The sequence below is a fragment of the Dryas octopetala genome, chromosome 8 (genome assembly GCF_963921425.1).
Source record: "Dryas octopetala chromosome 8, drDryOcto1.1, whole genome shotgun sequence".
Classification (NCBI taxonomy): Eukaryota; Viridiplantae; Streptophyta; class Magnoliopsida; order Rosales; family Rosaceae; genus Dryas; species Dryas octopetala.
The window spans coordinates 6968789-6995568 of record NC_141373.1 but is presented as its reverse complement, the minus strand read 5'-3'; the positions used below and the strand labels follow the sequence as shown (position 1 = coordinate 6995568).

The window sequence follows — 26780 nt, the reverse complement described above, 5'->3', positions numbered from 1 at the left end:
AATTTTTAATATTCAATGTATGAATACCATATAAGATGGTATGAAATTGTGGTATAAAAATGTGGTAAGTGTAGCATCTGTATGTAAGTGTGCTGAATGATCTTTTAGGCCTAGTGTTGATAATATTCTTGGTGTGTAAGTATCGGTGATTGAGTTTAAGGATGATAAAGGAGACATATGCTCTAATTAAGATTAATGACATTATCTCCATCATCTTCCTTATCAGAGCCATGCACACGCCATGCACACTTCCATTATCTCCATCATTTGTCACAGTAATCTAGTATGCACACTTCCATTCTCTCCATCATTTGTCACAGTAATCTAGTATGTTTATTACTTGTGTTTCGTTCAATTGACAAGGGTTAGTCCAATCTCAATTAGGTTGGATCAAATTCTAATTCTATTTGGAATTGAATTGAAAATCTACAAACCAATCAACATTATTGAATTGAGCTTTGTGAACATTTAAGAGTGTAAATGACCATTTAATCTATTGGCATTTCTCCTTTGTAGAATTGAAAGGAAATCTTAAGTTCAAATCTTATGAAAATAGTTGTTGAATAATTAAAGGCTTTTTCAACCATAAACCCTAACAAAAAAATAAAAAATTTACATTTTATCCACCTAAATTTTGGACTGCATCTCACTTCACTACTAAAAAAATTTGTTCCAATTTACCACCGTTTAAACTAAAAAAAAAAAAAAATTACACTTTACTCATTTTCTAACAATTGAAAAGACTTAAACACTATTATTTTTAACCGAAGTTTAGAATGAGCCTGAGGTGGTACATTATAATAAATTTTAAATTCAAGTAATAAATTTACACACACAAAAATTTAGATAGTGAAGTGAAATCGAACTCAAAATTCAGTTGAGTAAAATATAATAAAGCTATGATTAAAAGAAACATTTAAGGACTCAAATCCATTCTATACTCAAACTATTCTCCATTTGTGCAGTTGAAAATAGAAATCAGGAAGAAAGGAATGATTAAAAATGATGATATGCCCCAAAAGATTATAGTCATTTATTTCACATCCACGATAATATACACAAACATTTGGGTCAATAAAATGAGCCCAGTAAGACATTATGTTTCTCAAACAACCTATTCATTCTAATCTCCAGAGTTTGTCCAAACCTGAGGTAATAGGTCCCTCTGCATCTAATGCGAAGCAAGCATTGTGTGTTGGCACTATACATGTACCAACTTCAAGTAGATGAGCAGCTACCTATTACTACGAAATGTAATCTGTTGAAAGAAATTCTTCAAAACTATGTCAAACTTCAAAGTCAGCTTCTTTAAGAATCTTGGAGATTATTTTTTGATGGCCTCAAAATAAACTGCAGGGATTTCTGATAATGAAGACAATGTTGCTACGCACTTGAACTGTCCAAAAAAGTTCAACCATCATGATCGGATAAAACATTTGTAAAAAGCAACAATCACAAGTCCTAAAACTCTTTTGGAAGTTAAATTCATTATATCACCAAATTTACATGATACCCCCACAAGATGCAAAATTATCAGAATATAAAACTACATTACCTTTGGCTTCATGTATTTATCTCTCACTGCTCGTAAGGTGCTTCCTCTTCTATTCAACTGCAAGTCATGAATGGCAAGGACACACTCTTTTAAGTCGGATGGTCTATAACCAGAAAAGCATTGCAATTCCAAGCTCTGCAAAATATGTAAAGGAATTAGTGATCTGAAAAATCAAGCTAAATATTTTAACAGTCTGAATCATTGTTCTTCCTCAAGCTACAAGATTCTAACTTTACATGATAATTTACTATTCCAAAGTTATGCCTTCTACATGTATCCCTTCCCCAATGCACTTATGTATTTTGTACAATTTACACCTACGTTCACAACTCAATTTTAAAGCTATCACTACATTCTTATATTGTACAGAGTAACCTGCCAACTGAGAGAATTATCGCTTTACTTTATCCACTGCATTATTTCTTACCCATGGATGCACCTCAGGTTGGATTGTGAACCGTGAAAGAAAAATAGCTGATGCAGCAATAACTGATGGTAGGAAATGGACACAATAGTAGTCTAACAAACTTAGCTCCGCAAGATAACAACCCAAGAATTCAAATTGCATATCAGAAGACTGTACAAGGCAGAAATATAACAGAATCAGTGACATATAAATAGAAAGAACAACTAAACTATCAAAACAGTATAAAGTGGCTCCTACTTTGAAATTCTCCAGGACAACTCTTGTGAAGATTCTGCAAATCCAACAAGAAATTAACATTAACAATAGTTGTCAGAAACTAACCACATACATGGAAGAAAGAGAACTAGAAACTAAATATAACAAGCTTGACAAACAAGATGAGCAGAGAATTTTCGAAAAAGAATATCTTGCCTTAGGAAATTCTTTGTTGTGGGAGAACCGGTCTCAAAGTTGAAGAATTTGAGTACATCTCTCTCCATTTCTAACACCTAAACATTAACTCCAAATTCAGCTTTAAGCAATAGCTCACAAATGGAAATCAACTCAGACAGCAAAGCAACTAAAACAAAGGCACTCAAATTGGTCACCACTCACCAGTAATTAGGAAAAAAGAGAAAATTTGACACAGTTTTTTTTTTTTGGCCAGGAAAATTTGACATAGTTTGAACATTAGGAAATCGTATGTAAGTTCAAGAGTTGACTAGTTGATGACTTCTGTGTGTGTGTGTGTGTGTGTGTGTGAGAGAGAGAGAGAGAGAGAGAGAGAGAGAGAGAGAGAGAGAGAGAGAGAGAGCTCTGAGAGGGGACAAAACAAAAAATGGGAATACAGAATGCTAAACAGCAGCAAACAACATATGAATGGATTAGATACCTCTTCCATGATGTAGGCATTATCTGTTATGTAGCAGAAGTCTTCAACACTTGGAGGACAAATCTCCTCATACTTACTACATCACCAAACAGAACTCAAGTCACCATTCCAAGAATGTCCAGACAATTTTTAAGCTAGAACAAAGCTAAATATAAGGTATTCAAGTCCCTACGAGGCAATAAGCATGCAAGCAACACCAAGAAGCTGTAACTTCTTCCTGCTGATAGCATATGAAGAAAGGAATCTGTCGACATATGATACTGTGAGATAAAGGGTGTCTGTAACAAGTTTGTATTCATTAGCAACCTCCACCAACCAATCCACCAGGATTTCCCTCATATTTTCCGACATATCAGTTTGTACCATTCTCATGTAATTGGGTAAGGGCCTCTTGTTCACCTCCATCTGAATCACACACTAACATCAGTCATCAACTTAGATACCATTATCTTATCTATTTACAGCATACAAGTGTGTTTGCAGATGCAAAATAATTAGGAAGAGAAAAAATATAAAATTGAATAATGGGGTTTTCATTGTTGTCCTGGGGAAAGAAAAATTCAAACTAACTCAACTATTTGGCTTATTGAGCTAAGCTTTCAACAATTTAAATGGACTAAAAGCACAACCAAACTACTGTTAATCACAAACATCCATATTAACCAACTCAAGAAAGCAAAAACTGGCACTTGGGTTTTGTAAATTGAATAATCAAATATCATTTCTCAAAAAAATTTCAACAAAAAAACAAATCAACAGTCTTAAAATTATGATAGTAACCAAACAAGGTGAAGAACAAGAAAATAAATTAAAAATCCAACTTATATTGAATTCATGAACCCAAAACCAAAAAGAAAAACTCAAACACAAATTCAAAAGGAGACCTGAAATTTAAGCCTGATCATCTATTCAAGAAATAACACAATCCCCAATAACAAGAAAACCTAAATCTTAAATGCCAATCAAGACCCACATACCCAATCATCAGATTTCAAATCTCTACTGGAAAATTCATATCATCAAGCATAAATTAGAAATCCAGAACTTTGAGACGATACCTCCAAGGTGTGAAGATGCTGATATATAGAAGACGAGTAAGCACACTTGTTCGGATCTATAGAGCTCACAACAATTTCCGCCTCCTTGTTCGACGTGGTGTTCTTCTTCTTCTTCTTCTTGTTCGAGTCAGTATTGGGTTTCTTGGGAGCCGCCGCGTTCTGAGTCGTCGTCGAGGCCGCCACGTCGGGCGAGTTGGTGAGTTCGCCCAGCACGACTCGCTTCTTGGGAGCGGGAATTTGCAGGGCATGATCCACCGAGGCTCGCTTCTTGGACGAGGAGGAGGAGGACCATGCGGTTTGCACGCTGTTCTCTTGCTCGCCCATGATTGATTGCGAGTTACAGAAGAGGCTTTGGGGTTTTGTTTTTCGCTTCAAGAATGGAAACTACATACAATCAAGAAGCGTAAAGCTCTGCTCTGTTTAGATAGAGAGGGAATGGCGGCATTTTACCTATTCAAGCATCGTTGTTCCCGCTCTTGGATGTCAGTTTGTTAGTTTATTAACAATGTTATTACGACGTCGTATTACCCTCTTTTCCTTTGTCGAGTTGGGAACTCTAGGGATGTGGGCTAATGACAAGAAGTGTAGTCTGCCAGACTGCACTCTGCCCCCATCCCGACCCAATTGTTCTTTTCTTTTTTTCTTCAAATGAGCGGTAACAATATCTCATTTGGTGTTTGTGTTAAATATTAATCAATTCTAACACGATTTATTTATTATTCATGTTTAGCGTGTGGTGCTATATTCTTATTCATGTCAAGAAATTATCAATCCAAGTTCGCAAACTTCGTGTCAAATTCGAGTAGTGTTATCGTGTCGGGTTATATTTGTGTTTGTGTTCGTATTAAGAAATGAGCAACCCAAACTCGCTAAATTTGTGTTTGATTTGAGTCATTTTATCGCATTGTGTCAAATATTGTCATATCTATATATGTTGATATTGAAGGAGGAGGAATTCCAATTCAGTATATTTGAAATGCGGGACAAGACTACACGGGATAGGACTGTGTCCTATAAACAGGCTAGGACAGGCTAATCCCATTGTGGACCACCTTTGAGTAGGGGATAGAAATCCTTAGTTATCTAGGACTATAGTCCCAAGTGTGAATCAAATCTCAAATTCTTAATAAACCCATCAAACATAGGACAAGAGACTGTTGTCCCTTTTAATTGCTTAGTCATATCTAATCTCGTCTTCCAAATGAGGTTAACAACTAGAAGTAATATCGTCCTCCAAACGAGGTTAACAACTAGAAGTACAAGTCTCACAAAATGGAAGTACAAGGTTGATCAGCATGATAGTCAAATTTTTAGGTAAATTAGGGAAAATTTATTTGATTCATATTACGAATTAGGGCAAAAGAATATATATATTTTTTTATGAAAGTAATTTGCGAATTAGCTCATTTGTATTACAAAGATGAAAATTGGTCAAAGAATATCAATCTTTACAGTTTCCAATTGTTGCTGCTGATACAAGGGAGCTGTAGCAGAGATGCATATGCCATGACCAGCCTTGCAAGCCTCTTTTTGCAGGATAGATGCAGCAAAGAGATTTGTTATACCCTTTTGAACTGAGGGCTACAATTGTATGCATGAAAATAATTTCATACATATTTGTTTGGGTATAATTGTTTCCTTTAAAGTTTCGGCGAGGAATGTTTTTTAAAAGGCAGAAAAGAAAGAATCAACTTCTACACTTATTTGAAGTCATAATTAACACACAATGAAAGAAAAAATGTAGTAGACAATAGTTTCCTAAAATTTACTAGCATCAATCAGGTTATAGGAAAAGAACAAGAAAAACAAAGTGCTGCATTTAGTAGGTGCTCCGCAGGTTTCACACTACGAGCATGGATTTCTAGCACAGGATCCGACACTGCATTAGAAAAATGGAAGATAGAGGATTGGAGAAGATGTTCGACAGAACGAACAATATTTAGAATTGATGATGAGCTAGTTATACAGAAAAGCTTTATATATAGCATTTGTGAGGGGGCAGTTAATTTGAAAATGACCTACCTGAAATAGGAAAAAACCCAAGTTTAATACCAGATTACAGGACAAGATGGGCGTCCATTCTTGGATTAACCCTTCAAGATATTTGCCAGATTCATGCCCCATGAGGTCTCTATTGCAAAGGGTAAATGTAAAATGGTCAAAATTCTTCCCCTGGAGGATCAAAATTTTAATCATCAAGAAACAGATTTCCTTCGTCTAGTCTTAGCTCTGCCACCTTTCACACTAGTTTCTGGTTCAGCTGGAGTCATTGGTGTCTCGATTTTTGGATCAAGATCTGATGCCCCACTATCTGACCTACGCTTCCTCTTTCTATTGTTTGGAGTAATAGGATTTGGTCGACTGCTTTCCCGAGTCACCAATTCACTATCCTTCACATCCCCACTGCAACCTGTCATGGCATCATCTTTCCTAGGCGATTCCTTGTTTTGAGCTCCTTTGTGATCAGAATCTCCAATTACTGTATCTCCTTGTTCAAGTTGTTCTCTATTGTTTTGAGGCAAGGGAGTGCCATTTTCTGAAGCGCTTTTACCAATACCTGCCTTCACACAATGGCGAGCATTTTCAAACCATTTGCTTACCTGCAATAATACTCAGATAAAGAAAACATGATGTCATGTTAACAATTAAAAAAAAAAAAAAGAACGGAAACGGTAATATTGATACATAGATGAAAGAAGATATGACCTGTTTAGCCACGAGTCCTAGTTCTTGGGCCAGACTTTCCTTTGTATCTCGGTCTGGATATTGATTTTCCTTGAAAAATTTGTAGAGTCGCTGAAATAACAGTTGACCATAATTTAAGATAAAGAGAGTTTTGAAATCATTGAATCAAGCATTATTCAAGCATATACACACCGAGCAGAAAATAAAATGCTATAATTTATGGCAAGGGAAATGATAAGGACAAAGAAAGCATGAATTTAGCATTACAGATTTAAAAAATTGATTTAACAATAAATAGAGATTGCTAGAAGACAATTACTGGCATCTTTATGACACAGCAGTTCACTTTCAAAAAAATAAACTACTCACTGATAAAGGAGTGAATGTTGGCACAACTGCACAACGTCCTGATTTCGTTCAAATGCATTTAAAAAATCTTGCTATACCAACTATTCAAATTCAGAAGCTAGAAAGAGTAGAAACAATCCAGACCAAATTACCTGAGTTGTAGCTTCCCCAAGTCTTCTATATGTTGATGTTGATCTAGCTCTCCCACTAGTAGAACCAGATTTAGCAGAGCCTTTAAGTGATTTATTCGATGTATTACTTGTATCTTCAACATTTGACTTTCGACGAGGAGTTCTCCTAGGAGTATGCTCATTCTCATCTAGGTCATGTTTTATATCTTCAGTGATTACTCCGCTCTTAATGGTTGGCGTGTTTCCATTTGGTGACCCTGAAGCAACTTGTCCAGTACCTTTCTTCCTTTTCCTTGCTGTGGCAATATTATTCCAGTCTTCATCATCACTTGAATCAGAAGGAACATTTCCATATGTCTCCTTTAGACATCAGGGTAAATAGAGCAGACTTGAGCAAACTAGAAAGTGGAATAGAACAAGACTAAAATGCAACATAGTAGTACTAGAAAGAACAGTAATGACAACCTAGCCATAGAATAATGCATACGATCTTTCAAGCACAGTAATATACATTTCTACAAGATAAGAATGAAACATAATAGTACACACCATTTAGAAATTATAACCAATGCACACTGCATAACAGATTTCAGTTATCTATTTATTTTATTTTTTTTCAAGGGATATGGCCATGGATTATGAAGCATTGCCCCACCAATCAATGTTACAAGAGTCTAAATTCTCATGTGCATATGTGTACTTGTAAAACGACAAGTACAACATAACCAAATCTTGAAGTTAGCCAGGAATAAAGAAACCATGTCAGGCTGGTCAAGGTAAAAAAAACAAGCAAATTTAGTTTCAGTTTGAATAGCATCATTGCCTATGCATTTCTGGTGCAGTAAGAAAATTTTTTTTAGTTGAAATTACTGTTCTTGATTAAAAGATAAAGGAAAAATATTACAAAGTGTTGATGGAGATAAACAAGGACCATAGGGGACAAACTGCAGTGCTTCCAAATATACACTATGCACTAACAACATGATTAATTCAATATCCAGAGAGGAGCTATAAACATGTTTATTCAGGTCTCTCCAGGAAAGAACAAAAAATAATGTCCTAAATCAGGTTAGAACTAATAAGACCTGCATATATGTAATGATGCATTTACCTATCATGCACTGCTAACAACAGAAGTAATTGACTTGAATCTGTTTGATTCAACTCTCATATATAACATTAAGTATTTAAAACCAAGTCAATCATAAATGACAGAAAGGACAAAGTCAGTTTTGACAATCAAAATTGTGAAGCATAGAATAACAATCTGGTGTACAAATACCATACCCAACAAAATAAGAGAATGCAGCAAGTGCAAGTGGAAGGATCACAGAATCATAGTAAAAAATAATACTTTGAAATGACACTCACATCATGCAGCCTTTTGTAGTCCAACCTTTCTATGTGCCTTTTCCCAGAAACAGGTGCTGAACCATCTTGGCCAGGACCAGACTCTAATAAAGATAATAACTCAATTTTTAAAGAACTTCTCTTTTGCCCACGCTTAGAACTTTGTTTGCCGGAGCCTCTAAGAATCCTACTACCTTCCAATGATGATAATTTGGGACCATCAACATTTTCGAAAGACCTATTACAATCATCAAGTGCAGCCGCAAGATCCTCAGAGTCGGATGTAAAATCAGAACTTGAACTTTCCTGCTTAACATCATCATTGACATCTGGAGCATCAGGATCATAGTCATCATCCTCTGAATCATCAGAAGGAAGACCTAAGTACTGATCATCATTACTTTTTGGAGCCTCAAATTCATCATCTGGACCATCAGGATCGTAGTCATCATCCTCTGAATCATCAGAAGGAAGACCTAAGTACTGGTCATCATTACTTTTTGGAGCCTCAAATTCATCATCTGCAGATGCGTATTCAGATTCGTCAGAAGATGATTCTTCTCCCTGAACTTTCTCATCCGTTTCTGGACCATCAGGGTCATAATCATTATCATCAGAATCATCTGATGAAAGTCCATGGTTGTGCTCCTGATTTTTTCCTGCCGATGCTGCAGCAGCTGCTTCAGGAAATACATTCTGCACATGAAATAGGAACGATATAAGAGATCAGAGTGTTTAATTAAGAGAGGAAACGACTGCAGCTTTTGACATTGACCTCCCAGCTGTCAGTAATAGAAAGATTTGTTCCTTGAGAGTCATTAAGCAAATCAATGCAATCAACTTTGCAGTCGCATCCAGGGCATAGCCAACCCTCATCGTCAGGAGGAACTGCAAGACAGATAATTAAATAAGGAACCAAGGAATCATAAATAACAAAGAAAAAGGGAGGTGTTCTGGGCATTACTGTCTTCACTCAATAGTGGCGGTTCCAGACAGAACTGGTGGAATCCACGGTCACAAGCACCATCGCAGAGTATAATATCATTATCAGTAGACAAGTCCTTGGACCCACATTTTGCACAGAAAATCTGCCCAAGATTTACAGTTCCAAAATCAAGTTATTCTTTACAAAAAAATGAAAAAGAAATCAGAACTCAGAACCTATAAACAAAAATAATAAATACAAAATTATTCTCATGCCAAACGAAAAATAAGTCAAACAACCAAATTATGTCAAGGAGAGAATTAGTATTTTCTTAACGAGTGGAACTCAAAATTGAAAAATTCTCCTACATCCTCACTGTCAATCTGTCCTTCGGAATCAAATAAAGTTTCTGGAAGCATTCCTTCGGCACATAGTGAATCAATACGTTGAAATAGGTCTCTTATTTTCAATTTGCGTCGAAGTATTTCAGAAGTAGCTCGTTGAAGCTCCTTCTCTGGCTTTAGTTTTTCTAGGCTGCAACATTACAAAAACAGTCAGAAGCCAACGCTCGAGATAAATTATAGACCTGAAAAGAATAAAATTAAAAATGACCAAACTGAAGACCAAAACAAGGCCACTCTCAAGAGAGCTCAAGTATTCAACAAGACTAAATCATTCTGAAATGAAAACATCTAATTCCTCTAGCATCTCATAACTAAAGCAGCCAACTAAAGATGTAAATGTTACATAATGACTATGTTCATAAAGAAAACTGTATAGTACAACTTAGGCACCTGAATCCTTTCCAGCCTTCACCAGAATAAGCATCAATCAGAGATTGCTCATAGCTTATTCGGTTCAGCAAGTATCTCAGATGTTTCCTGATTCTTGAAAATTCATCAGCTATGACTCTCTCCCGTTGTCTCTTCTTTCTCTTCTTCCTTTTTTTCTCTTCCCCATTACTTACAGGTGCAACACTATTACTTGATTCAAGAGTTGCAACATTATTACTTGATTCAAGAGCTTTAGGTTTCTCCTCCGTCCTTGAGCGCAGAACTCTGTCGCTGCCTATCAAAGACCTCGACATAGACTTATTTCTTGATTTTGAGTTTTGATTATCCTTACGTCCTAACTGGCTAGAGTCCTTTGATGCATTCTTAGGTGGTGTTTCCGACTGTTCAAGACTATAATTTTGGGTCACATCTACTGGCTGTGGTTCCATTTGTTCATCACTAGGACTCTTGCTTGCATCTTCAAGGGGAGGTTCCAAATGTCCAATAGGAGAATTGTTGGTCATAGCTTCAATAGAAGGGCCAGGTAGTTCAAAAATAACAGAGCTGGATACTGCAGTGCTAGCTTTAACTTCATCACTTTGGGGAGGTACAGAGCCAGTATGATCTTTCGGTTTTGACGGTTCATTATGTACACTTCCAGAACCAAATTTATTGATCTGCTCTAATGTAGTTTGGTGAGAGCATGAAATTTTGTCAGTCTGACAAGTCTTGCTCACATCTTCAGGAGGCAGTCCTGATTGTTCATTAGGAGAAGTCGTGTTCACATTTTCACTAATTGACTGGACCTGTTCATTGCCACCACAGCTGGGTACCGGAATAATGGTTTGTAACAATTCATTTTGTACAAAATCAGAGCTTAAGGGATGCTTTTCTTCTGCTGCTTCACTAGATGAAGTTCCAAAACCAAAATCATTTATCTGTTCGAACAACATTTTGTCAGAGCATGAAGTTTTACTAGTCTGACAATTCACACCCAGCTCTTCATGAGGCAGTTTCAATCGTTCAGTAAGAGAATTCTTGGTCACATTTCCTGGAGATGGTTGCAATTGGTCATTAATAGTGCAACTAGATACTGCAATTGAGGATTGCAACGGTTCATTTTGTATGTGTTCAGAGCTGGAATGATGTCCCTCTGCTGTTGGTTTGGTAAAAGCGTTTCCAGAACCGCTTTGACTACTCTTGCTCACATCTTCAAGAAGCAGTCCCGATTGTTCAGGATAAGAATTCTCAGTCACATTGTCAGAGAATGATTGCAATAGTTTGTCAGCATTGTTGGATGCTTTGCAGATTTCCTGTAGCTCATTTTGAACAACCTCACAGCCAATTTCATGTATCTGTCCTGATGTACTTTCCTGTAGCTCATTTTGAACAACGTCACAGCTAATGTTTTGTTTGGTTGGTTCACTACATCGATTTCCAGAACCAATTTCATGTACCTGTCCTGATGTACTTTCTTCTTGGCATGTTACAGTTTGCCTGCTCACATGTTCTGGAGGAATATCCAGTTGTGCAGCATCAACCATATTAAGATGGAAAGGCTATACAGGGATAAATATCCTTAACTCTATCTGTTTGATACTTGGCCAAGGAAAAGGTTTTATTTGTTTGGGGACTCAATCCCGAAAGAAGGAGGGGGGGTTACGTTATTCAAATAACTAATGCGGCTAATAACTGATCAATACCTCATCTCCAGTCTGCTATCTGATCGTATTTAACAATTATAAATCTTTAACATACAACAAAAATCCAACTTTGCATTAATAAGTCTCACCCCAAAATCGACAATGCATAAAAGAATTCTCAATCATGCAACTACTTCTGATGTTCTTGCATTGAATGCACACCATACACCTGCAGCAGAGTGAAAAGATTATAAAATTGCTATATAGACATCAAGAAGAACACCCTCCCCCATTAATAGAGGGAGGAAAAAAGAAAAAGAAAGAAGACATTTTTCATCCTCCTAAATAAAAGGTCAAATTAGACAACAGATAATGAACCATGAAGACTAACAATGACACGGATTGCAATGAGTACAAGGTAGCAAATTACAGGACATAAGAAGTGATGAGAAAGCAGAAGAGAACTTTCTAAGTGCTAAAAACTGGCCACACTATGCAGCACTAATAACGTGAATCATGAGAACAAGGTTGCCACAGTAACTCGAAACAGCTTGCATATGGGACAAAGATTATGCAACCCAGACTGATAGCCTTTTATCACTTGTCCTAATTTTGCAAGGGTCAGCTTATTCGACATCATGAATGTCGCTAAGAATGTACATTTGAAATGCATCTCGGAAACTAGTCACCCACATAGGTTTATGTACATGTACGAATGATTTTGTCCTTAATTGAGGACCTAGTTTTTCAGCCATTACATCATATATGAATGGTTGAGATGTATCTCACCTACTATATATGTGTCTCAGTCGTCTATATCAAATTTAACAGTTAGGAAACAGGTTCTTATTTAATTCAGAGAATAACTCATAGTTATAAACAAAAGACACATACGGTTTAATAAGAAAGATAAACAAGTAAATATACGTTATCATTCAACAACAATATACAAAAGACCATTTCATCTAGTTAGACACCCAATCTCCCTTTGTCGGAGTATGTCTGAGTTCAAATCTCATAGACTGAGAGTTGATTAATAAATAACAAAATACACAAAATAAATATAGCTTTAACAGTGAAATTAATGACACAAAACTCAACATTCAATATCCAAACTCTTAATCTAGCTGGGTGATTCACCAGCCAAATCAAAGGTACATTGAATATCACTCACGTACTTCAATACGTAAATGCATATTTCCAGCTCCTACACTATGAGCTAGAACCGTAAAAAGCCCATTTCCAACACATAAAAAAAAAAAAGGAAAAAAATCATACATAATCAAAAACATTGTAGCTCATAAACTCTGTTCCGAGAAATACCATAGAAAGAAAACAAAAACAAAACCACGTCCACTTATCCGCAGCTGAGCTCACTTGGCTCAGTTAACAGAAATCAAATAGCTACGGAAATTTCAAAAAGAATTCGGCAACTCACCTTAGGTAACTTCTTCAACCATAATTACATTGAAGAAGAAGAAGAAGAACCTAAAGGTTGAGACTTGTTTTTCAGAAACCTAATTTTTCATAAAAATAAAAAATAAAAAATATATATTAATATTAAAAAGTTACCTTGTGTGCGTAGCTGGTGAATCTAGTAGTTTCCACCGCAATTCGAAGCACAGTTGAGGAGAGAGAAAGAGAGAGAGGGAGGGTTTTGGATCTTTTTGTGTGGTTGTGTGTGTTCCCGATGCTTGTTCACACCGCCGAGGGAAAACAAGGGGTTCTCACTCAACACAGTCCTCTATAAATCTGGGCCACCGTTGCGCCTCCCAGCCTTTGAGCCTTTTCTGCTGAGTCAGCTTCCGCGCTATTTTGCGCCTGAGGTTTGTGTGATTGTGTCGCGTCCTTTTGGTTTTGGGCCTTGATGATAATTCGTTGTTGTTTGCATGCATGGCTCGTCATGGAAGAAAATGGTTTGTTTTGGTTTGGAGTTGAGACCATTTATTTGATTAGGCCCGATTATTGTATGGGCTTGGCTTGTATGAACTCGATCACGGGCCGGTATATGGCCTATAATAGGCCACCTAGGGCCTCTAATCTCTATACTTGGAAGGCTTTTAAAGTTTCTAAAATTAGAAAGTGTGAGCTACCGAAATTAAAAATCATATCATTAATTTTTTTATGCAACCAGAAAAAAATTTCATAGCTCTTCATTTTTTTTTTATTATAGAGGAGGAGAAGGGCTCGAACCCGAGTGTGGAAGGGAAGAGCTATTGTCTTCGGCCAACTAGGTCAACCCCATTTCACCATAGCTCTTCATTAGGTACAATGTTTCAATGGTAAATTTTGAATATGTGCAATCACACGCAAGCCACATGTATCAAGTAAAGTCATATGTTTTGCGTGAGCGTTCAAATCCATGATATTTGAGTTTATAGTTTGCCTCATACTCATTTTTACCAGTAGGTCACCGGCCCGTGCAAGTTATTCCTATATATACTTGGAATTAAGAGATATCATATTTACTAAGTCCCAAATGAGGAACCTGACCCAAGTCCAAAGGCCAAATTTCAAAGTTTGTATAGGGACCAAACACCTTACAGTTGGGCCTGGTTACTATTGTACTTGAATGATCATTTTCATAGAATTCATAACTATAACCCAATGTAAACCATAATCATTGCCCAATAAAGGCCACGCTTGGTTCACATAATGTGTTCCTTAAAGATGTCATATCCATACTCATTCCAATAGATGTTAATGAATAAAGGCCCGTTTGGCGCTACTTTTTAGGAAACCTTATATTTAGTAGTGTTTTTAATATAAGTGTTTCTGCTTATAACTACATACAAATTTTTATAAAAAAATTCTAAATAATTCATGCAAAAGCACTTGAAAATGTTTCCTAATAAAGTACCTGACCACTTAAAAGCGTTTTTATAACTCATAAACATTTTTATTTATTTTTAACAAATGCTACTAAAAGTGCTTTTATTAATTTGAAAGCGTTTTTAACAATTTTAAAAGCAGTGTCAAATGAATCTTGATTCTCATTATTATGCATGTTTGGAAATGTTGAAAATGGTAATGAGGAAATATATAACTTTCATTCTAGAGAGCAGTTTTGCTCACCTCCTTTAACTCAGGTGTATGCTCACCTCCCATCTAAAATGCTGCCATGTGTTTAAAAAATTAACCATGAGTTAATCTATTGTATTTAATTATTTCTGATATTATAATGATGAGAGAGAAAAATAATTTGACAACTCTTTTCTACTTTTATCCTTATCTTTTATTACTCAACTTTTTTTCACTTTTTTATTACCTATTAATTTTTATTTTCTCTTTTATTTAATTCTTTCTAATAATTTTTGCTTCTTTTGTTTTTTTGCTCTTTCCAGGACGCCTCTAGTATTTAAAAAACCATATGCATTTAATAATTTTTGCTTTTTTTTTTTTTGCTTTTTTTCTAGTATGCCTCCAGTACCCAAAAAACCACATCCAATTTTTTTGGGTTTTCTCATGTATACACCTTTTATCTACTTTTTTAATTAATTAAAAAAAATTATCCAACAACACTTTTTTTTTTTTGCCTAAGAATTCTTCTTTCTTGTCTCATACATGACCTTTTCAGATCAAACAAATTCTTAGGTCAATCCAAGGTGTTGCAGCATTTGAAGAGAGAAGAATAGTTGCAACCACATAATTTTTTTTTTTTTTTTAACTCATGTAACTTTTTTATTGGATTTTCTATGTATGTAAATGAGTTGTTTTAGATTTTTGTTTGGCCAACATTTTAGATTAAACTTTGCAAATGAGTTTTTTGTTCGAATTGCAAATGTGTTGTTAGAATATTTTATTTTTTAATTAATTAAAAAAATATATAAATGTGTATACAGGAGAAGACCCAAAAAAATGGATGTGATTTTTTGAGTACTAGAGGCGTACTGGAGAAAAGCAAAAAAACAAAAGAAGTAAAAATTATTAGAAATAATTAAATAAAAGAGAAAAGAGAAATTAACGGGTAATAAAAAAAAGTTGAGTAATAAAAGATAAGGATAAAATAAGAAAAGAGTTATCAAATTATTTTTCTCTCTCATCATTATAATATCAGAAATAATTAAATACAATAGATTAACTCATGATTAATTTTTTAAACACATGGCAGCATTTTAGATGGAAGGTGAGCATACACCTGAGTTAAAGGAGGTGAGCAAACTGCTCTCTTCATTCTAAATTTCTGAAACTATGATATATAATATATTTGGGGGCCGGGGGGAGAATCTAGAAGAAGAGAATGGAAAGAGCTGAATTATGAGCAATTAGGGATTTTAAATGATGTGTTAGTATTTCATTAATCTCAAATAATGCTAGGTTAATTTGGGATCCCAAATACATAAGTCAGTGTGTTACTTATTGTAAATAAATAATTCTTAGGGTGAGCCACGTATGAATAAATGAAATACTAACATATCATTTGAGATTCAAATTTGGGATCTCCAACACTGCTCTTATTAGTATATATGCAGTGTTTTATTGTTAATTCATTAAAGATATTGTTTATATAGTGTCTAATTGATATAAATCATCTAATATTTACAAGAGAAACCTTCACATAACACTCAAATGCAGAATTAGGATTCCAAAATGGATAAGCTGGACTTACTTAAGGTTAGAAATAGGTTGGGTTTTGTGTTAAAATAACTTAAGAAATAAATATGGGTCGAACTACAACCCAATATAAAGGACCAAGGTATTGGAACACTACAAGAAAAACCTTAATAGACATCACTACATAGATATCAGTTTTAACGTAATCGATATTGTAAAATTTTTTAATATCAGTTAGATTTTTAGTTTTTTAAAATTGATATCTAAACACGTTTATATATCGTCATGTTATAAATCTGATATCTAAAGTTTTGAGTATAAGTTACTGTTACGTAAAAAACTGATATCTAATTGTCATAACTGATATCTAAACCCTAAACTAATATAAAGAAAAAGGCGCTCGTTACTGTTCACTCTAAGTTTATTTTTTTTCCCACGTACCTTCTAACTTCATACCCCATATATCCCTCAACACTCTCACTCAACCACAAACCCTCACTGAACCCCCAGACCAGAATCCATGAGGTCTCTACCTCATCGATCCTGCTTCTCAAAAATTCCCAAAGGCTTGAGAACTCTTCACTCGCAGACACATTCACTCAGACTCCATCAGACAAAACTCAGGTCCTTCCCTCTCACCCTCGCTCATTGAGACCAAACTCAGATCGACCAAACTCTCCTTCGATCTCTCTATCTCTCTTTTCTCTTCCTCCTAAACACGATTCACTCATCCAAAATTGCAAAACCCCCAAATTCTAGGGTTTCACTTTCTCTCTCTGATGGAAGGCAACGACAAGACCTCGGGACCAATGATACGAGATCTATCACCCATCGTCCAACACCCATCGCCTAGGGTTTCACTTTCTCTCTCTGATGGAAGGCAACGACGAGACCTCGGGACCAATGATACGAGATCTATCACCCATCGTCCAACACCCATCGCCTAGTATCCATCGTCTAGCTTTTTGTGTAACACCTATCCAACTCCGACTCTGTTCTCCGAGAGCTCTCTCAGGTACTCTCTCTCGCTCTTGCTTTTTGTGTTTTTTATTCACCTTGTTTGCTTGCTATACTCTTCCTTCGGAAGCCTGATTTTCTCTATTATTTTTAGGAATTTTGGTTGAATTTAGACAAATTTAGGCCCCGTTTGGGAATCAGCATTTCAACCTCTGCGCTCTGTTACTGCTCTGCAAGGTAAGCTAGGCCTTGCTCATGGAGTAATGGTCTTCTTCTTCTTCCTCCTTCTCTCGCCATTTTTTACAGCTTGTTTCAGCTTAAATGTTTCTGGGTATCTTGATTTATTAAGGTAACTTTGGAGAATGGAGAGCGGCTTCGAGACCCTGATCTCCATTAACGACCTTTCTCATCAAACTGACCAGTCTGCCATGGACCTGGGATCTGGAAAATTCGGGTATTCATAATTCATTCGTTTCTAATTTTCAATTTTTTTTTGCTTTTTTCGGAAAACAAAGATTGGTTTTTGAACTGATTTTTATGACTAATTTTGGTTGGTGAAATATATTTGAAGGTGCACGCATTATAGAAGGAGATGCAAGATCAGAGCACCATGTTGTGATGAGATTTTCGATTGCAGGCATTGCCATAACGAATCCAAAGTCAGTTTTTGCTATTGGGTTTTTATTTAACTTTGATTAGCAATAATAATATTTACAACTCAGCATCTTATAATTTGGGTGGATTTTTTTTTTTTTTTTTAGCAGAATTCAATGGAAGTTGATCCTCTTGATTGCCATGACCTTCCTCGCCATGATCTGAAAAGGGTTAGCTGCTTTTACTGTCTCTCTCACTTGCTTTTTAAGTTTGTATGATTTTTAGCTATAAGATTAATACGCAGCCAGCTGTAGAAGTCTTTAAAAGGAATGGGAAATAGAATTAAAAATTATGACGTACCTTTCATTTTCACAAGTAGATTTGATTTTATCTGGGTTTTGCTGGATATGAATTTCCTTAGATTTACTTTCCTTTAACTCTCCTAATGTGAATGTTAAAGGGTTCAAATCAAAAGATGCAAACTTTATGGATAAGGTTCAGCATCTTTCTTTTCTTTCTCTGTGGAATACTTGGACCTATTATGCCAACTTGTATTAGTCCTTTTCTTTTCTTTCCTTTTTTTTTTTTTTCCATCTTCCTGACCTTCTTCTTCTTCTTTTTTCCATGTCATCTGCTCCTTGTGCAACACAGAACAAGATGTAAGCCTTCTTTTTAAAAATTCTGATAATAGTAACAGTAATTATAATTCAAGGATGGTGTTAATGACTACTGAAGTTCTGATATTCATTCAGGTCCAACAGCACTGTACTCAATGTGGGGTTTGCATGGGAAACTATTTTTGCTCCAAATGCAAGTTTTTTGATGACGATGTAAGCTTCTGAGTTCTTGTTTATGAAAAAAAGAGAGCTTATTGAGTTCAGCTTATCTCATATATATAAAGCCCTGTTTTTAGTTCATTTGTTTTGGAAATCCATTTTATTTTGCTAGGTTTCAAAAAATCAGTACCATTGTGACAAATGTGGTATCTGCAGGTTAAACTCTTTCTGCACTTTTTCGTTGTTCCTTTTTATTATTGTTTGCCTGTTTTTTTTACTTTTATTTTGATTTTGATTTTTAGGAACTACCTTTCATTACCTTACTTCTAGTAAAGATTCTTCATTGATAAAACACTTGCATGTGCCTAAATTTGTTTTACTTGGTATTACAGAACTGGAGGTGAGGATACTTTTTTCCACTGTGACAAGTGTGGTAAGACGTTAACCCCCCCACGTTTTCTTTACTTCTTTGAAATCCTTTTAATTATGCCTTTTTCAATAATCTAAATTGGATGTCTCTATCTGTGATTTAGGATGTTGTTACTCAACAGTGTTGAAGGATTCACACAATTGTGTGGAAAATGCAATGCATCACAATTGCCCTGTGTGCTTTGAGGTAAACTTTGGAGGATGCTATTTCTAAAAATTATTATACAGAGTTTTCTGCTTAATAGTGCACCAACTCACATCAGTTATTTGTGCAGTTTCTTTTCGATACAATGACAGACATTACTGTCTTGCCATGTGGACACACTATACATTTGGAATGTGTGAAGGAGATGGAGCAGCATTTCCAGTAATTCTTTTTTGTATTCAAGATATATGTATATACTATAGAAGGATGATCTGATATAAATTGTTGATATAAATTATAAAAAATCTGTAGTCTTGATTTATTTTATTCTTGGACTGTTGTGAATCCATATTAATTGTGCATAACTCTGCAGGTATTCATGCCCGGTTTGCTCAAAATCATACTGCGATATGTCCCGTGTGTGGGAGAAACTTGATCACGAGGTAAATCTACAATTCAATCATTTAAGCTTTTCACTGTAAGAATGATTTGAGTCATATAACTGCCTCATCGTTACCTTTATTTTCTAGCTTACTAATCTCTTTCAAATCAATTTCAGGTTGCTGTAACTCCCATGCCTCAAATCTATCAAAATAAGATGGTAAGTACACTCATGATAACTTCTGTGACTTTGGCAACAAGGGTGATTAAATTTTTCACTTATATTTAATTAACTACGGTGGTAAAAATGCACATTTATTTTGCTGTTACATTTAGGTTTGGATCCTCTGCAATGATTGTGGGGAAACATCAGAGGTAAATTTCCACATTGTGGCACATAAATGCCTCAAATGCAAATCCTATAATACAAGGCAGACACAAGGAAGGCCAGCCTCATGCACATCAAGGATTACGGAGATGGTGAGATAACAAAAGATTTATGATGTATTAGTTTCTAAATTATATCGATTAGTGTCACAAAAAGGTAGCTCTTAGTTGTGACAAAGGAGGGGTAGTGCTGGTCCCTTTATTCTTTGCATACTAGTTTCTCGGCAAGTTCACTTGTGGAATATTTGCTCATATTTGAGCCATTTTCTGTATGCTAGTGGGTAGGGTCAGCAGGTTACATTTGAAAGCAGGGGAATACATTGTATGAGAGCTTCATCAATGGAAAATGTTTCCAGATTTCACAGAGATATCATGATTAAAGTTTGTAATCCAATCATAAATCTAGGTTTGCAACTGGTACTAGATTGCTTGAATAAAATCAATGAATTTTCGTGTAGCAAAATTTAAGTTCATATTAGACCTTCTGAGATGGACTTGCACACCACAGCTTTGGAAGTACATATAGAATTTTCTAAGCTGGTATCCTTAACCGACATGTGCAAGTACCAATTTATTACCAGGTGTTTGGTTTATTTCTTATATAGTATATAATGCTTTATGTGTTTTTTGGTACACTGTAGGCTTTAAATTCAGTTTCTCATTTATCAAATTGAATTCCTTATATATGTGTATATATATATATGTATATTTTTTTCTTTTTGGGTAACTCTCAGAATATACGTGGTGGAAGAGTGAAATTGCAGTCTATACTGATGCCCCTCTCTGAGTTTGATCACGCAGAGAAAGGAGATGCTTTATATGGTTAGTTTCATTGGCCCTCGCTTGTGTATTTGTGATAAGAGCTACTCTTTAACAATAACATTTTGTCCCTTAGACCCGAAATTATCATTTACTCAATTAGGATTTACATAAATTATTTCTCGAGTGATGTGCTTGCATGAAATCGTGTTTAGTTATTCACGGCACAGTATATTTGAGGTTTGAAGAAATTTGGATACCTACTTAACAGTGAAAAAATGTGAAATATGTCATTAAATCTGTGCTGAAATATAGATAAAGAAAAATGACAGAACGAAATATAGATAAATATTTGAGTTTTGTGGTGATGATTTTTCTGTCATTGGACCATTCAAGGACTAACATGCTATGTATAATTGTTATTAGTGAGCTCAAACTCTTCTTATTTTTTGATTTAGCAATGGAGCTTGCATTGTCTCTAGAGAAACTGACAAATGAAAAGCTGCTCAACCTACACCATGTAAGGAATCTATTCTTATTCCATGCTATTTTCTTAGCTTGAGATGATGATAGTTTTAGCAGATTATATTTGGTATATGTTAATTCACCAGTAACACCATTTGATTCATGGTAAGAATTAACACACGCCACTATGTTTGAAGATTCAAACCTATGAGGCGATGCTATGCTCTAATACATGCTTTTATGTGACTAACAGGTTGCTGATCGGAACAAAGATGTGTAGTTGTCAGATTTCATAGAAACCGAGTTTCTAACTATACTAGCTAGTTCACATTCAAATCTTTTGTATAGGCAGAATTTAGGCCTAGCTGAATTGCACTGTCATGCCTTCATTATTTTTGTACATGTTGGCATGTGTTTAATTAGGATCTAGCTAGCTGGAGATGGATTTTGTGAAGGTTATGGAGATAGGATAGTGATTTTGGGGTATACATGATGAGGGTTATCCATATTTTTATATGGATTTGTAATCTTATTTTGTTAACTTCATTACTGAGTTTGGATGTTGGATTCATTTTTATGAATGGAAGAATTTAAGTTGGATTACTTTAGAAGCTTAGTAATTTGCGTGGATGCATATTTACCAATTAATTTTTATCAATATCAGAAGCCTATTGCATATCAGATTATGTAAAAATGCAACGATAAGGAATGAAGTTTAAACATCATTTAAAAAACAAAAAACCGATATCTAAAGCATATTTTTATATCAGATTTTAAGTACCAAATCAATATGTTATACACCTTTTATATCATATTTTTAGTATAAAATCGATATGTTATACACTTTTTATATCAGATTTTAAGTACCAAACCGATATGTGATACACCATTTATATCAGATTTTTAGTATAAAACCGATATGTTATACACCTTTTATATCAGATTTTAAGTACCAAACCGATATGTGATACACCATTTATATCCAATTTTAATTACAAAACCGATATGCTATACTTATTTTATATCTGATTTTAAGTACCAAGACGATATCATAAGTATCTTACATATCGGAATGTAGTTTTTAAGATATCAGAAATCATTAATATCTGATAACAATGATGGTATATCATATCGGATTATCAAACAAATACGATATCTAATATAATATAGACATCAGTGAATAACCGATATGTAATATGGGAGAATAGATATCGGCACGCATTATATCGGTTGGAAACCTAAATAGATATCGGTTTATCACTGATATATATGAAGGTTTTTCTTGTAGTGGAAGTGCATGTCATCACTAATGATGATGCTTGTATAAAAGAAAAAAATTCATACTATTATTTCACCAAGGGAAGGGAAGGGCTCCACTCTCCAATATAAAGGACCATCTTTAGCCTAAAAACAGAATCTCTTTATGGCAACTGTTTTTTATATCAGGGCTGTTGAGTTTAGGTACTAAATTTCAATATTATTTTATTTTAATTATTAAAATATTTATGTCATTTCATTTTAAATACTAAATTTCAGTTTATGTAACAACTTTAAAAAACATGGTTCTATCGAGCTGTGACTATATAACAATCACAACTTTTTATTGATTTGTTGTTTTTTCAGTGTTTGCAAGATTTAAACTTTAATGTTTAGTCTCTAGGTTATATGACTTTATCTCTCAAGCCTAAATCAAAAGTATTAAACTTTTATAAACTTTAAATTTTTATAAATTTCAAATAGTCACAACCATATAGCAAACTAATTTATAACCTAATTCAAAATGTCATACTCTAGGTTAGTACCTAAACAAAAAAAAAAATTATTATTTTGCTGTTTTACTGAAAAATTATTAATATTTGGTATTTAATCCTAATTTTTGTATCTTGTCTGATAATTTATATTAATTAATTAAAATTATATTGTCTTACCGTATAAGTGTATAGGCGAAATTATTCATTTTTTAGATTAAACATATTTGTTGTTACTTGTTAGGCGTGATATACATCAAATTTTGGCATCAAGAGTTATTTAAAAGTCCCTAATATAATAGTAAAATTTGTCACTAATCCTATACATGTGTGAAGTGTTGGTAAACATCTGAAATTATTGGAATTTAATATATAATAATTGTGTAAGAATCATTATGGATTTCATGCCCTTAGCTGTAACCTTTGAACCGGAAGAAAGAGAGCTGCTATTTGCACACCTTTTTTTCTTTTTGCACACTATTTTTGAAAAAAAAAAAAAAACTTAAGGGAAAAGACCTTATACCTCATCCATTTTTATTTTTGCACAGCCTTTCTAAATAGAAAAAAAAAAAAAAACACACACACACACAAGCACACACCCATCCTCGACCACCTCCCTCCCCACCTCTCCTCTCTCCGGCACACACCCATCCCTGACCACGCCGAGCAGCCTACCACCACTGGCAACCACCCCACCCCTCTATGCCCTTCTCTCCTCTCTCCCTTTCTCTCTCTTGCTCTCTCTTTCCCCACCCCCACTCTCTTTTTTTTTCCCCTACCCCGACCACCTCCCTCCCTCCCCCCCCACCCTAACCCGACCCACCCCTCTCTCCTGCCCACTCTATAACTGCTCCTCCAGCTAGCTCACCATCGCCAGAGAGAAGAAAAAAAAAATTGCAACGGGTTCGGCGGACCCGTGCCGAACCCGGTGGTTTCGTTCGACAGGTACCTGCCGAATAGAATAGGATTGTTCGGTGGGTACCTACTAAACGAAACCACCGGGTTCGGCACTGGTTCGCCAAACCCGCTGCAATTTTTATTTATTTTTTAATATTTTGGACCTTTGGTTGTTTGCTTGGGTGTGTGTGAGAGAGAGAGAGAGAGAGAGAGAGAGAGAGAGAGAGATGAGAAGAATGTGGTGGTGGCTGTTTTGGGAAGAAGAAGAAGAGGAAGGGAGGGCTCGGGGGGAGGTGGTTGGGGTGGGGGAAAGAAGAAGAAGAGAAAAGGTAGGGGTGGGCTTTGACAGTGAAGAAGGAAAAAAAAAAAAAAAGATGGAGATGAGGATGGGGAATGGGGTGTGTAGGGGGGGGAGATAGGGATGAGGTGTGTCATGTGTGGGTGAGGGGAGGGCTAAATGGTCTTTTTATCTTGAGTTTTTTTTTTTTTTTTTTTAAAGTGTGCAAAAAAAAATAAAAAAATATGCAAATCACAGCCCTCTAAAAAAATTACAGAGTACAAGTTGACTGGAACCTGAAAGTAGTTAGGAAACCGGTGTGCGCATGTTAGACCACCACCGTTTTTGTGCCACGTGAACTGGCATCGAGGATGTTTCCTTGACGCCGGGGATACCCAGTGCGCTTTTATGGCTTTAAAAACTTTCACGTGCAGACTTATTTTATTGCACGGACGACTTTTGACTTTCTAGTCAAATCGTGAGGCAGCATTCAGCAAAATACAAATTGCTGGTTTTCACCTTCCACCACCGTTCCTTATTATCTCACGTTTGCTCCACTTTGTGACTAATAAATCCACTCTTTAAGTCTCTCATAACTTTATATTCAAAGAGTATTATTCCTTGGGGTCCATCTCACACTTTATGTACAAATACAATAATATTAAAAAAAAATATTATAATTATAAGATAATATTTTCTTGTGTACTAAGTTTGAATTACGGAAGTATGAAAATAGAGTGTGTTGTTTTACATTAAAAATTAATAATTTTGTGTAAGTGCTTATAAGAAAGTTTTGGTATCTACTCATTGCCAATTAATTTTAAGATAAATGTCTAGATTTATTTATTATTTCAAAGTAGGTTAATCCGATCTTGAGATAGATGTCTAATTTCCTTCAATGAATTAATATATGCATTTTATATTTCTCTCTCTTGATCATCATGTACCGATCATGTAATGAGATATATAAATATAATAAATACACACACTCAATACATAAAAGTTTTAATAGACTAAAAAATATGAGATTTACTTACATTATTTGGACATGAGGCTTATTGCTCCTTGCCTCCTTGGTGATGAAAATTCTTAGATACAACATTATTTTCTTGTCATATATGAGATGTATAGTTAATAAATATCTACATCAGTCCCATTTTTGAAAATGATATGATTAGTAATGTGACTAAATATGGAACAAATTAACAACTTTTTTTAAAGCAAATATATATATAATACATGCTCCTTCTGTTGAGGTATACATTAACTTATTTATGTTGAGGTATACTTTATTGGGGCCCACACAAGTTGTTTTGTGTCGATCCGAATTGTTCAATTTTTACATCTCCATTGATAGATCATCCTTGCAAAAAATTAGTCAAATCGGAAATCATTTGCCTATCTAACTTTGATCAAATACATGGACGAACCAAATATTTTCAATGAAACCGTTCATTTGTTTGATCAAAGCTAGATAGGCAAATGATTTCCGATTTGGCTAATTTTTTGCAAGGATGATCTATCAATGAAGATGATCCTTGCGAACGGTTCGGATCGACACAAAACGATTCGTGTGGGCCCCAACAAGGTCATACCTCAATATAAATAAATTGAGGTATACCTCAATAGAAGGAGCCTGTATATAACTATATATATATATTTCATTTATAAGTATGAAGTGAGATGCAGTGGTCTTGGTCTGTTCATTTTTTAGCAAATTAAGTTGTAAAAAGTACATCCTCTACACTCTTGATAAAGCAAATTTACGTAGTGTTTAGCTAATTTTTAGTTTAAATGATTATCAAAATAATGTTTTAGTTTTAAATGAGACTTAAGAGTTAAGATCAAGTTGGAACTTTAAGTAATACCAATAGCTAGATATATATATACAGTAATGATTACTCGCTCACAATAGAGCGGATAATTCCAATTTTTCGCTCATCTAACCACTCAACAACGAATTTCAATAATCGGAACCTTTCATATTTTAGAGCATCATTCAAAGATCACTTTTGCAAAAAATCAGCCAAATCAAAAATTGTTTATTCAGTGTATTACTATCAATATCATTTCAAATTTATCTAACGAATTGTATTTGTCTGCAAAGTTTGGAGAACCAAACAATTATCAATTTAACTAATTTTTTACATGAACGACCCTTAAGGATGGACCTAAAAAATAAACGGTCCTGATTATTGAATTTCTCACACCATAATAAATGGGTGGTTAGGTGAATGGAGAATTTTTCGCTCTATGATGAGCGAGTGATCATTTATATATATGGTAATACAACTAAAAACACAATCTCAGTTTTACATGCTTATGGCATTTGACTTGGCCATTCTTCTCACTTTCACAGAAATCGTCGAAGATTAAAATTGGTATATATATAGATCAGCCAATAAGATATCAAGTGTGTGTTCCGTAGTTCAATTAATAATTAGTTTGTACGGGCAAAAAGTCGGTTGGATATATTTGTGGTCATTAGGAATTTAGGATATGATATGATTGAATTTCATAATTGTAAGTCTAATCAATTTTTATGTGTTTGAGTGTTTCCCGCTATTATTCTAATAGCCGACCACAATGACTAATTCAGAAGCATTACTGGTACAAGTTTGAAACATTCGTCTGTCATTCTCTTA

At 34.9% G+C, this 26780-nt stretch overlaps 3 protein-coding genes and 2 long non-coding RNA genes across 6 annotated transcripts; 3 read left to right on the top strand and 2 right to left on the bottom strand.

Moving 5' to 3' along the window:
* Positions 1-1037: 1037 nt before the first annotated feature.
* LOC147276646 (G2/mitotic-specific cyclin C13-1-like) lies at positions 1038-4304 on the bottom strand. The gene is made up of 8 exons (XM_086254417.1): positions 3912-4304; positions 3026-3258; positions 2854-2929; positions 2394-2470; positions 2220-2253; positions 1983-2132; positions 1556-1690; positions 1038-1396 (listed from the first exon to the last, which is right to left on the bottom strand). The coding sequence occupies exons 1-8, from the start codon at positions 4233-4235 to the stop codon at positions 1325-1327; spliced, it is 1101 nt and encodes a 366-aa protein (XP_086110543.1). The 5' UTR covers positions 4236-4304; the 3' UTR covers positions 1038-1324.
* A 1191-nt stretch (positions 4305-5495) lies between these two features.
* HAT3.1 (Homeodomain-like protein with RING/FYVE/PHD-type zinc finger domain-containing protein) lies at positions 5496-13510 on the bottom strand. Of its 2 annotated transcripts, XR_015123917.1 has the most exons (10): positions 13339-13510; positions 10145-11995; positions 9719-9884; positions 9390-9513; positions 9201-9313; positions 8447-9121; positions 7097-7435; positions 6618-6707; positions 5934-6511; positions 5496-5790 (listed from the first exon to the last, which is right to left on the bottom strand). XR_015123917.1 is itself a non-coding variant. In XM_086254578.1 (9 exons), exons 2-9 carry the CDS (start codon positions 11665-11667, stop codon positions 6107-6109), a joined length of 3435 nt encoding a protein of 1144 aa, XP_086110704.1. In that variant the 5' UTR covers positions 11668-11995; positions 13339-13510; the 3' UTR covers positions 5819-6106. The 2 variants fall into 2 exon arrangements, 1 of the variants encoding a protein (XP_086110704.1); XM_086254578.1 differs by lacking the exon at positions 5496-5790 and having other exon boundaries at positions 5819-6511.
* A 3985-nt stretch (positions 13511-17495) lies between these two features.
* Positions 17496-18111, top strand: LOC147276644 (uncharacterized). Its single transcript, XR_015123761.1, has 3 exons — positions 17496-17731; positions 17849-17936; positions 18042-18111. It is a non-coding gene; the product is annotated as an uncharacterized LOC147276644 (long non-coding RNA).
* Positions 18112-19051: 940 nt separating this feature from the next.
* LOC147276643 (E3 ubiquitin-protein ligase RZFP34-like) lies at positions 19052-20235 on the top strand. The gene is made up of 6 exons (XM_086253071.1): positions 19052-19080; positions 19181-19263; positions 19352-19443; positions 19595-19664; positions 19781-19822; positions 19939-20235. The coding sequence occupies exons 2-6, from the start codon at positions 19234-19236 to the stop codon at positions 20089-20091; spliced, it is 387 nt and encodes a 128-aa protein (XP_086109197.1). The 5' UTR covers positions 19052-19080; positions 19181-19233; the 3' UTR covers positions 20092-20235.
* Positions 20236-20652: 417 nt separating this feature from the next.
* On the top strand, positions 20653-21653 carry LOC147276642 (uncharacterized). Its single transcript, XR_015124042.1, has 3 exons — positions 20653-20811; positions 21207-21268; positions 21467-21653. It is a non-coding gene; the product is annotated as an uncharacterized LOC147276642 (long non-coding RNA).
* The last annotated feature ends 5127 nt before the right edge of the window (positions 21654-26780 follow it).